Source organism: Castanea sativa, chromosome 2 (assembly GCF_040712315.1).
Source record: "Castanea sativa cultivar Marrone di Chiusa Pesio chromosome 2, ASM4071231v1".
Lineage (NCBI taxonomy): Eukaryota > Viridiplantae > Streptophyta > Magnoliopsida > Fagales > Fagaceae > Castanea > Castanea sativa.
Window position 1 is genome coordinate 9,162,335 of NC_134014.1, and position 11,666 is coordinate 9,174,000.

At 34.5% G+C, this 11,666-nt stretch overlaps 1 protein-coding gene across 2 annotated transcripts; it reads right to left on the reverse strand.

Annotated features, from left to right (window-relative positions):
- Positions 1-1,979: 1,979 nt before the first annotated feature.
- LOC142624240 (cullin-1) lies at positions 1,980-11,334 on the reverse strand. Of its 2 annotated transcripts, none has more exons than XM_075797773.1 (20): positions 11,127-11,334; positions 10,424-10,603; positions 10,187-10,286; positions 7,572-7,757; positions 7,325-7,372; positions 7,037-7,240; positions 6,865-6,942; positions 6,561-6,650; positions 6,368-6,448; positions 6,182-6,244; positions 4,655-4,690; positions 4,486-4,572; positions 4,252-4,401; positions 4,112-4,167; positions 3,858-3,978; positions 3,537-3,698; positions 3,301-3,444; positions 2,960-3,178; positions 2,694-2,861; positions 1,980-2,597 (listed from the first exon to the last, which is right to left on the reverse strand). In XM_075797773.1, the coding sequence occupies exons 2-20, from the start codon at positions 10,561-10,563 to the stop codon at positions 2,496-2,498; spliced, it is 2,235 nt and encodes a 744-aa protein (XP_075653888.1). In that variant the 5' UTR covers positions 10,564-10,603; positions 11,127-11,334; the 3' UTR covers positions 1,980-2,495. The 2 variants fall into 2 exon arrangements, with proteins under 2 accessions (XP_075653888.1, XP_075653889.1); XM_075797774.1 differs by lacking the exon at positions 11,127-11,334 and adding an exon at positions 10,855-10,992.
- Positions 11,335-11,666: the final 332 nt, after the last annotated feature.

The window sequence follows — 11,666 nt, forward strand, 5'->3', positions numbered from 1 at the left end:
ATCCTTATCAACAGAGTCCCATGGGACGTTGCCTATAGACGGCAGACAATACATTCCAACCTCTGCTTAGCTGAGCCGAGGAAATATTCCTCCTCGGACCACCTTCTCGGATGATCATCATCAGACTTTACTTCTCTATATACTTACTCGAATCCTTGGTAAGATATTTACCCATCCTCGGACTGCTTAACATCCTTGGATTGGGCCTCCGGCCCAATATGTACATAAATATGTACTCTTGGACCTATCTCCCCCACAGAAACATTCAACAGTTCTGATAATGAGGTGGACTTACTTAGGTGAGTAATGTGATCACCTTGACCTTCATGCTAAGTATTCTGAATGGTCCCTTGACACCAAAGTTAATTAATGAAATAAAATTTTAAAGTATGGTGTAAAATTATACAACAATTAGAAACAAATTTGGATTTTTGTTGTACTTTAACTTTGATATAATATATTCTCAAACAAAAACTTTGATATAATATATATATATATATATATATATATATATATATATATATGATTGAATATGTGTCAATAATATTGGGTTGCACCTAAAATTCATATGTGATTATGTGCCCCTTGTTTGATATTTGTGCATTAATACACAAATGGAATATCATTCAAAAGATATTAATCTTAAAAGAGGCTAATGTTAACAAATGAAAAAAAAAAAAAAAAAAACCTTTAGAGATCAACATTATGGAGCTATTTCATCCCAAAAAAAAAATTCTGGAGCTATTCCCTAAAATAAATAAATAAACATTATGGAGTTATTGTGGTAAAGTCCCTTAGATTTTTGCAACTAATAACTCATTTGATACAAAAATTAAAAAAGTTTAATTGGACATGTGGTGTAAAATTGGACTTCAAATTAAATACTAATTGGATTTTTTCTAAATTTTGACTTTTAATATATATATATATATATGTGTGTGTGTGTGTGTGTGTGTGTGTGTGTGTGTGTGTTAAATTACAATTTGCACTCTCCTACTTTACTTTCATTCATTTTAATTCTCTAACTTTTAATTTTACTCAATTCAGTAAATGTTAACATTATTTAATTTAGCCATCTCATTAGTGTCCTTTAGAGTCGCACCATTACTACCTTAAAAAACGACCTAATTTTGGTTTTCTTTGAAATCTATAAATTAACAACAACAAAAAAAACTATTTCAAATTTTTAATAATTATTATTTAAAATTAAAAAAAAAAGATTTAAACAAAAATATTAAACCCAAAACACAAACAAATTCGTCAACAAAAATCGAGCATCTTGCATATTATTTAGTTGAGATAAAAATTGAGCAAACCTAATGTCATAACCGAGAAAAGTTGTAAAACCAGTAACCTGAAAAATTGAAAATCACTCAGGAAAATTCATGACTATAATCGAGCAAACCCAAATTTGGCATAAACCTTCAAATAGGATCTGAATCTTTGTCTTTGTCGTGATGGAACAAACAAGGCAGAAGATGCTCTAAAAAGGATCGAATCGGTGCCGCGCTGAGATATCCCTAGGGGATCCCGAGGGTTTTGAGCAGAGTCTGAGAGAGGAACGTCTCAATCTTGGAGACATATTTGCATGGTAATTGCCATTTGCCAACACTTTTTTGGTTTGCGTTATATTTTGGGTTGTACTTATAGAGTTTAATTATAATTCTTTTATTTTCGTTATTTCTATTTATCGCTAAAAATTCTTGATGATGGTGGCAATCCTACACGTTCATGATCTGTTTACAAGGGGATTAGGGGTTGTTCTATATCCCATAAAGTGAAATTAATCATAATAGCATAATTAGCATTTGAATACACAGATTGATTTCTAAAAGCACGAGAGACTATGAAACTCATTTTACTGTTCTAAATCCAACACGTGTCCCAAGCCTTACAAAAAAAGCATAAGCATCTTATGACGCTGGCACAGTGACTTGCAAATTACATTAAGCAAATAAAATTATGCAAGTACAGACTTATGCACAAAACAAGAGAGCAATAAAGATTTGGATATGAAGATGGAGTGATGGACCGTCCATCTTATAGTTTGAAGACTGACAATTAATAGGCAATGATGAGTAACATTAAAGATACACTTTTCATTTCCGTTAGCGGGCGGTCGCGGGGGCAGGGTGGTGATAAACAATTAACAGAAGCATAAACTAAGTCGTGAGACTGGACATTACAATAAATTACAACACAAAGATACAGGGCGGGATCCAACTAGTGCACTGGACCACTTTATGGAATCAATTACAATTTCTCCAGCATGGGTGCTAAATCTACAGTAGTTGTCCATTACTTGGCTTCCAAGGAAAAATGTACAAACATTCTCCGCTTACTGCTACTGAGCAATCACCAAAAGGGGCACTTACATGGTGGCATTTATGTACATGCCCTTTCCCTCTTTCTTTCCACCACAAACTGACCCTCTTTTCTTTGTTATTTGCAGCAGTAATAGTCACAAATTCATTTGGTGATTCAACTAGGCCACCTCATGCCAAGTACCTGAACAAATTAGGGTTATCCTTGTCTCTTTCCAAATAATCTCGTGTGATCAGATCTTCAATTCGCTTCTTTATTGCCTTGAAATCGGGCTGCAAAATCACATTTCAAGCAACAACAGTGAGTCACAGCTGATTGAAAGAAACAGGAAATAAATCATATATGAGGAAAAGAGGTGCCAGAAAAACCTTGAACATGCGACCCAACTGCTCAACACACTCCATGACCAGCTGCTGGTGGCCTAAAACTTTACGACTCTTCATGATGCGCACAATCGAGGCATCAATGGCATACCGTCTGTCTTTGTCAACATCTTCAATTACTTTCTTCTTCTCATCCACAGGAGGGAGAGGAATCTGCACATCAAACCAAGCAATAGATTAAATGTCCCTGGCAAAAATCAGGTAAATTAAAAGGCAAACTGGAACAAGACATTCAGAAAATAGCTCAGTACCTTGATCCTCCTCATTTTGTCGGTAAACTTTGAGTTGAACTCAAAATAATCAGTAGGAGATATTGTTTTCGTGTTAGGCTCCTTGTTCAAAATCTTGTACTTCGCACATGACAAGGAGTGGAGAAGTCTAACAACATCATCATCAGTCAAGTTTAATTCCGTCATGATGTCCGAGTAACTCAATCTATCCGACAAATTGAAAAGCAACAGGGCTGAGGCCTGTCCCACAAGAAGAAGAATTAACCCTCTATATTAGCAAGAAATAAAACCATTCGTACGTGGCACTCATATCCACATAAAAGCATTTGCATGATATAAATAAAACTTTGTGAACATATCACCTGATAAGTGGTCACAATCAGTTCCATAGTTTTGGGTTCAAATTTCCCACTGATATTACAAGTACCCAAAGAGTATATCCATGTAAGTTTTCTGTGCTTTGTTTTTGTTTGATAGAATTCCCTGAAAACTTCGACACACTTGACCTAAAGCAATAGCAAAAGAAGAGAAGGATGTTAGCGACTTCCACAAAATAAATTAACATTGCAAATTTATATCATATAGAATTCCAAATTACCAACTCTGGTGGAAGGTTGAGGTCAAAAGACTTGTAACTTGGCCAGAAGCCAGTAGTCAGAACAGTAACAGTCAAGTCAATCCCTGGATTTGCATGTGAATTATTACTCAGATACTCCTCAAAGCTGGTCTGGTTTTCCCTCGCCAATGTTAAGTCCGTAACCTACAAGAATTTTTTTATTATAAATTAAATGGAAAAATTCTCCACTAGAGTACTATTTTGGATATTGAATAGAGATGAAATATTGGGATCCAATCATTATAAAAAATGTACTTCATTAACATTTAATATTTTAGTTATTTAAAGATTAAGTTATCTGACCATTCCCTCCATCTTTGAGGTGAACTGACCACCACATTGCTGCTTAAGCTTTGTCAATATACTCCTCTCATGGTCATCATTAGCACTCTTGTCAAAAAGAAGCCGTCGAGCAAGCTTCTTCCTGCCAGAAATTATGCAACATAAATTAATCTACAAGTTCTTGTTTTTAAAGTAAACATAAAGCGATAATCAATGTGGTTTCAATGTTCATAACTGATTGAAGACTACCAATATTTGAAAATAAGACTATTTACCTATAGAATTCAGCGAACAGGTCTTTATCACTGATATAAGCAAGCAACTTTACTACCTGCAGGTTGATTAGAAGATTATTAAGTTCTAAAATATCTCTATTAGAAGCTAAATAGAAAAACTCATCAGGAGTGGAGTAGACCTTTTCAAGTGTTTCTTCAATGGCTTCATCACTCAGTTTCTCACTTCCACCTTTCTTAAGAATATTATCACAAAAAGTTGCAAGTAGTTCTGCACTTGAGCTTCCAGCAACACCCTTGTTGCAGAAGACCTCAAAAGCCTCCTTGAGTGCCTACAATGGAACACATAATATTAAGATGTAGAGGAACATATATGTGTGATCATGAAAACCCTGAAGCCAATTTCTAATACAAACCTTATGAAAAAGAGTGTGGTTTTGGAAACAATCATTCACATAAGCTAGGTATTTGTCATGCAGCTCAATCACTTTTCTAACAAAAACCTGAAGAGCACACAGTCCATATCAGTTTCCAATCATCAAACAGCCCAGACAAATTCTACAAGTAGAAGCTTCATACAATTACCTGTTCCTGCAAACCAACCACGTCCTTCTTCTCCGCCTGTGAAAATAAGATAAGAAAAAACAATAGTGAGCATTACAAGCATGATGAACTTTTCAAGAACTGGCACATATAAAAAGAAAAAAGAGTAGTACACAGAGGTCAAGATACAATGGTCTGGAAAAACTCACTGATCTTAACATTCTAATGATCATTTTCCTTGCATTCAGTCTATACTAAGTCACTAATGCTAATGTTATATATCACTAATCATAAGATGATGTGTAATGTGAAAGTATTTAATGTGTGGCCTAAAATGTAAGCCTATTGGAAGTCACCTTTTAGATTGCAAGTGAACTTACAAAGCGTGATTTTCTATTGGATTACAAAAATGAAGAATTTCCTAATTTGTTCAACCAAAAAAAAAATATGAAGGATGAAAAATTCTGTAATAATTGGCCCAAGCATCTTTACATCCATCAGTCCAATTAGGCTGTTTATTTAGTCATCACATTTTTTAAATGATTAGCATCGGGCCATTAAAAATGTCACAAAACATGAATAATTTCAGAATCTAATTTTTTTTTTTTTTTTGATAAGTAAAATTAAAAATAATTTTAATTTTGAATCATCTTCTTTTTTTTTTCTTTTTCTTTTTTTAATGGGTAAAATTTTGAATGATCCTATACATAAGCCAATTCGCCAACCTAAACTAATTTGTTGAGGATCCATAGCCGACTTCAAAAATTTAGGACCAAGGTTTCATTGCTATTGCTGTATATATAAAAGCCAATTCACCCATATAGGCTATGGTGATCATACACTTTACGGACTCATATATATAATGACTGTTCATAATAAAATTATAATGACTATCAATTAAAATTAATCTGTTTGAATGTAAATGTTGTTTTATTCAACATTTTATGTCTGCATGCTTCACTTTTGATTCTACATTGTTGTAAGAAGAGATCTTTCCAAGTTTACTTTCATACTGTTATAAGTTTCGTTTTATATTTCCATATTTTGTTCTCACATCTCTGAAACTTTATTCAAATTGGCTTTAACTAGAACTCACCCTCAAAACCAATCTTCAAAACAAGGAACAAATTAGAATGTAGCTTATGGCCTCAGGCAACTGACTTGTCTGCCACAGATCCCATTGGATCAGACATTCTAAAAGTTAACTGAGCAATAGGGCAACAAAATGACTCACAATTCAGTGCCACATAAACAACGCATATTCATACACAGAACAAAAAAGTCAAGTAAACCAAATGTATCTATCTAACATTTTGTAAAGGGAAATGAAACATGTCTGAAACAATTCAAAGTGTTGCATGTTGTCACAAAGATTTTAGAATGGCTCCATGAATATAAGAATGATAAAACACTTATGTGAAGAAGTATGGATGCCACCTCCTTAGCAAGGGTATGTAATGAAAGTATTTGCCTTTTCAATTCCCACTATGGTATTTTAGTGACAAAAACACCTTCTTGGAAAAGCATTGAAACAGTAAATAAAGAGGAAAAGGAAATCAAGGCACAAACCTTCTTGTTGCTTGCTGCATCTTCCGCTTGTTTGACCAAGGCTGTTCCTTCAGCAGTGACATGCTGCATTACAGAACAGTGGGAAAAAAAAAAAGCTTTAATGAGAGAAAGAAGGAAGATGTGCCACGCATAAGATCCCTTTTAAATTGAAGACATTGGATAAATCATAAGCTGGAGGCTACTAACCTGCTTGAATATGCTGGAAACAGGATCTAAGCCTTTAGGTATTTTAAAAAAGAGCCTGAACATTCTTGACAAATCTTCCACCTTAGGCATCATTAAACAGAGAAATAAATAAATGATTAGAAGCAGAAATAATTGCCCAATTTTCAATTAATATCAGCAAATCTATTTCAAAAACAAAATAATCACCAAGTACCTTGTCGTCTCTAAGCAATGCATGGCATCCAGAATTATCTTTTTCAAGCAGTTGGGTTGCATATACAGACAATAACTCATGTTGAACTTTCTACAAGGAAGAAAAAAGACATCATAACAACAAAGTAACAGCCAGATTTACAGATTTTTTTTTTTAATAAAACTTTGAAATGGCATTGCAAAATCAATGAACATCACTAAAAAATTTAATATTTCATCAACCTAACAAAACATCATTCATAGGACTACTACACCGGAAAAGATGGATTACTTTCTTTTTTTTGATCCTAAAAGAAGGTACAAACCTCCAGTAGCTTTGTCTCACTACTAGAATGCAAGTAATGAGAAACCCTATCTTTCTCTCGTCTTAAGCACTCCTCAGCCTGGAATTCCCAAGTCTCAACACACATTAGAAATCATTCTATATCTATAGGAAATCACTTTTTACCAAAAAAACACAGGCATATAAAAGTTTACTTTCAGCATATAATCTGGACAAGAATCTTCTAGAATCCAGCTGGAAGCTTTCCGAGAATAGTAGGCGGCAGTGTCTTTAAGCATTGCTTCTTCAAAATCATTTTCATACTGATCCATTGCCCCCATTCCAATCTCAACAAATATATCTAAAACATTCTTCAATAAAGCTCGATCAATCTGCTCTCCTTCACGTTCTTGATCAATCTGATCAAAAAGAATTGTTTTAAGTAAACTTTTTTCAGGGCTATACAAGTTCAGTCTGTAATAAAAGCAAAAGTGCAAACATACCAGAGAAATTACAGCATCCCTTACTTTTCCATTTAACTCCTGGTAGACCTGAAATCAGAATTAATGTAACCTCCGTATCACAATTGATATTTCTTATGAAGGAAATGAACATCAAATTGGATGGAAGACTGTAAAGCCTTGGTTTAGAATGTGAACTAATCCATTATCAAGAGGCAATAAAAATAAGAATGGCCTACACAACATGAATCAAGATGGTGCATCACATAGGGGTTCGGTCATGACATACCAGATCACGGAAGCAAGTAAGTCCAACTTCATTAAGGGGCGGAAGTGACCTCCGAGCAATAAAATATCGATCAAGATAATGGAAGAAACGAGAAAGCCATCTCACCATAACCTTGTGGTTTGCCCACCTTTTTACAAGCTCTCTCAACATAAATTCATCATGCTTCTCTTTTAAAGATGGCAATACCTGTACAGAAGAAGAAACATTTAGAAAATTATTGCAAGAGAACTATAAATACATTTTTTTTTAGTGGTAAGTTACACATGCACCTAGTGGGTTTCGAACCCACAAACTCCCCCGTAATCCCACTATTATGAAATGCTAATGGAGCTATAGCTCATTGGCAAGGGATTTATAAATACATATACTTACACATATATATACATTTATAAACACACGTGCACACACATGCATAGAAGAAAATAGAACTAAGATGCACGACATTTCTTGAGCTAGAAATGAGATACTGATCAAACAAAGGTCCAACTTATCTTGGTAATTGCTTTCCCCAACAGTTTTCCTCACACCTCATAGATAACTAAAGTCTAAAGTGCTGATATCATAATATTAATATCAGATTCAAACAAATAATAACCATTAATACTTCTTTTTCAAAGAAAAGTACAAGAAAGCTTTCTTTTATCTTTTAAGATAATGGCAAACCATTGAGAACTTAAAAGACAGAAAACTTATGAGAATGGAATACCAAGCAGTAGCAGTATTAAATTACAGTTGTGTTTTTTTCCTCCTTTCAGACGTTATTCTGGCAGCAATACTAGTAATATTAACTTTTGATGCTTCCCGATCTCACTTTTGCAAGCCAAAAAAGGGCAACAAAGCATGAGATTAAAATTTAATCAACATACCGCAGAGGCCATCAAATGATTGACAAATAAATGTGAAAGCAATTGAAAATTAACAAAACAGTTCTCCAGTTTGAGAAAGAGGAGGTAACTCGAAATATAACAGCTACTTCAGAGATAGGAAGGAGGCTCATCTATCTTGACAGAAAGGCCAAATTTAGGGATCTTGAATCTGTGAGGGTGAATGTTAACATCATAGGAAGTCTCTTTTTGATGGCTTGATCTGTTGGTAGTGAGAAGGTGTTAATATTGACTCTGACAAGAGCTTTAATATCATATGTAGTTATTTTAACAAATCTTTCCCTTCGCATGTGAGTATTCTATCTTGCCACATCAAGCAACACTTTGACTAGCGTCCCCTTCAAATGGAATTCTTTTTTTCTTAATAGTTTAAGTGTTGTGTCACAACAATCCAATGCTTGCCATTAGAGTGCCATTACTCAATCATTGATACAATTGACATGGGAATCCTTCTCGCAGCCATTGAGTTCTATCTCAATTCAAAACCCATCAAGTGCATGTGTGACATTACTAATAGAAAAAAGGAATCTTTCTCACACTACTATGAGAGCTACCAGTGCACAAGCATAGTTGCGTTAATTCATCACTTTTAAAGTCCTTACTCAACCATGGGTAGGATATCATAGGAGTCTTCCTTGCTTTTATGTGGGATCCACCAACAACATGCACAAACAATCACATCAAAGGCTTGCCCTGTTGAAACAATGGCTCAGATGGCACATGGATCTCAGGTTTTTGAGAGTTGAATGCTAAAGCCCCAAGGAAGTTCTTTTTGACACCTTGACACAGCATGTTGGAACACCAGCTTAACTTAGAAGCTTAGGCCAGTAGGTTTGTGCCAAATATTATTATATTAATTCTCACCGTGGTAATTATTACAAAATATGGGACTTGAACTCTTAACCAAACACACCATTCATGCGTGCATATTCCAACAGGCAACAACATTTGACTTGTGCAAAAATCATGTCTTTTGACATGCAATATGCATTTTATATCACTGTTAAACATGTTTCTTTTATTTTTATCCTTCTGTATTTTTTTTTTGCAAACACTTCACCTATCATGTAAAAAAGTGTGCTTCAAAGTAGAATAAATAATTGCCAATTCTGCTGAAAGTAATAGAATAAATGTTAACTTTGATTCAAGGTTGAGCCTGACACATTTAAGTCCTTAATAAAGCAAAGGTTAACAATACTTAATGAAAAAAAAAACTCCTCACTGACTATGGTATCAAGAGACCTCACTTCATATTCAAAATAATAAATCCAGCAATAGCATACTAAACATCTCTTAGCAAAGAACTGTCAATACCGCACTATTATAATATTTTTACCTTGTGTGCCAGCAAGATTTCAATTTAGGGCAATAAGCCATTGTCATTGCAACTCACACATGAACCAACCCAAGAACATAAGATGAATCCTAGTAAGGAAAACACCAATTCTCAAAAGTCACACAAGAATAAGCTTCACCTAATAAATAATAATATCTGTTGTCTTGCAAAGAATGAAAGGAAGTCAGACATCTTCCCTGATTTTATACAATTCACCCCACACTTCCTGTTATATAACTATTAGATTCTATCCTATACCTCGCAAAGTGATATTCCACAGCAAGTAGGTGTATTACACATAATTCATATTTCATGCTACGTCAACCAAGTCAAGCTAATTCAAACAAAATTCAGAAGAATACATGTAATCACAGTACACACAAAATGTTCCTCACCGTTGAAGTTATGTACTCTTCAAATGATTCTCGGTACTTATCGTAGAGCTGTTGGGAATAATCATGTGGAGGCTTCTGTGTACACATGTTATAGATGGTTCTGTACATTGAAAAAAAAATATCAAGCAAAACAAACAATATCACAATCATTTCCATCAAACTCAAAACTTTGAAACACATACAATTAACAAAAAAAAAACAAAGCAACTAAAAGCGAAATGGCATGGAAATCAATACGTGTAGAGCATCATGTAGTCCTCCGAGCTGAACTGCGGCTCGGGCAATCCTTCTAAAATGTTCTTCAGCTTTGTGATCCCCTTCTGCATAAACTCCCATCCTTGTTCCAAATCTATGGTCTTTCGCTCGCTCATCGTCATACCGCTATAACCCTAATTCCTTAACCCCCAAAGCCAAAACCTGCAAAACAAAACACCGATTCTCAAAACCCAGTCACACTCACATCACATCCTATCCTAGTACCAAAATCATTACAAATTTTCACACAAAACCTATTGAACAACAAAGAAAACCCCCAAATTGAAATTCCCAGATGCATAACTTGAAAGCTAAACAAAATTTTCCCTATCCTCAGTATAAAAACCCTAATGCTCTGCTTTTGCAGCATGAAAGTACAACCAAAAAGCTCAAATTACAAATCACAAAGTTACCGAAGCTCGGTGGAGCTGTTGTACGATCCCAATTTTTTCATTTCGTTTCTAATTTTAGACTTTCTTGGGAACCAAACCAAGCTCAAGATTCCAAAACCAACCAAATCAAACTTCCAAAAACTTTTCCCCAAAACAAAAGCAATCAATCTAATCGGAGCTCAAAAAGCAAGATTTAGAATCATCAAACATTGAAAATTAAACCTACAAGAAAGGTCAGAGATCGAGATTTTACAGAAAAAATCAGAGAGAGCGAGAGAGAGAGAGAGAGAGACCTGATTTGGAATGGCGAAGAAACCTAACGGAGAGAGAGAAAACGGTAGGGATGGAGGAGGGAGGAGGAGGAGGAGACGAGCTCCGACAGAGCATTGATGAGGAAAAGGAGAAATTTTTGCTAAAAAGGACTTTTGTTCCAGACACATAAACAGATGTGGCTCCACCACCCAGTTCTATTTTCTATGATAATAATGCAATATTTTCTTTCTCACCAACAAAATATTAAAATTAAAATAGAAATAGTTTAGACTCATGAGTAAATAGTAATTAACCTTACTTTGCAATCAAGGTCATCCACTTTTTGTTAATGGTTGAAATCCCCTCATTTTTCCTCTATTTTTTTTATTATACCCTTTCAATTTTAAGGGTCCGTTTGGTAGTGTATTTTAAGCAATAATTTTCAGTATTTAAACAACATTACACATATTTTCACACACCTTTTTTATCACACGTATTTTTAAAAAAATACAAACAACATTACCAAACGTGCCCTAATTGTTTTTTTTTTTTAGACATCCTCACGTAAGTTGCAAAAACAT

Excerpts from the sequence above, each read along its gene's own strand:
- LOC142624240 (XM_075797773.1), bottom strand. The coding sequence starts at position 10,563 with ATGACGATGAGCGAGCGAAAGACCATAGATTTGGAACAAGGATGGGAG. Across the intron at positions 6,943-7,036 it reads GTCCAGATTATATGCTGAAA|GCTGAGGAGTGCTTAAGACG; the intron begins GTAAACTTTTAT and ends TGGGAATTCCAG. Across the intron at positions 2,598-2,693 it reads AGTTGGGTCGCATGTTCAAG|CCCGATTTCAAGGCAATAAA; the intron begins GTTTTTCTGGCA and ends GTGATTTTGCAG.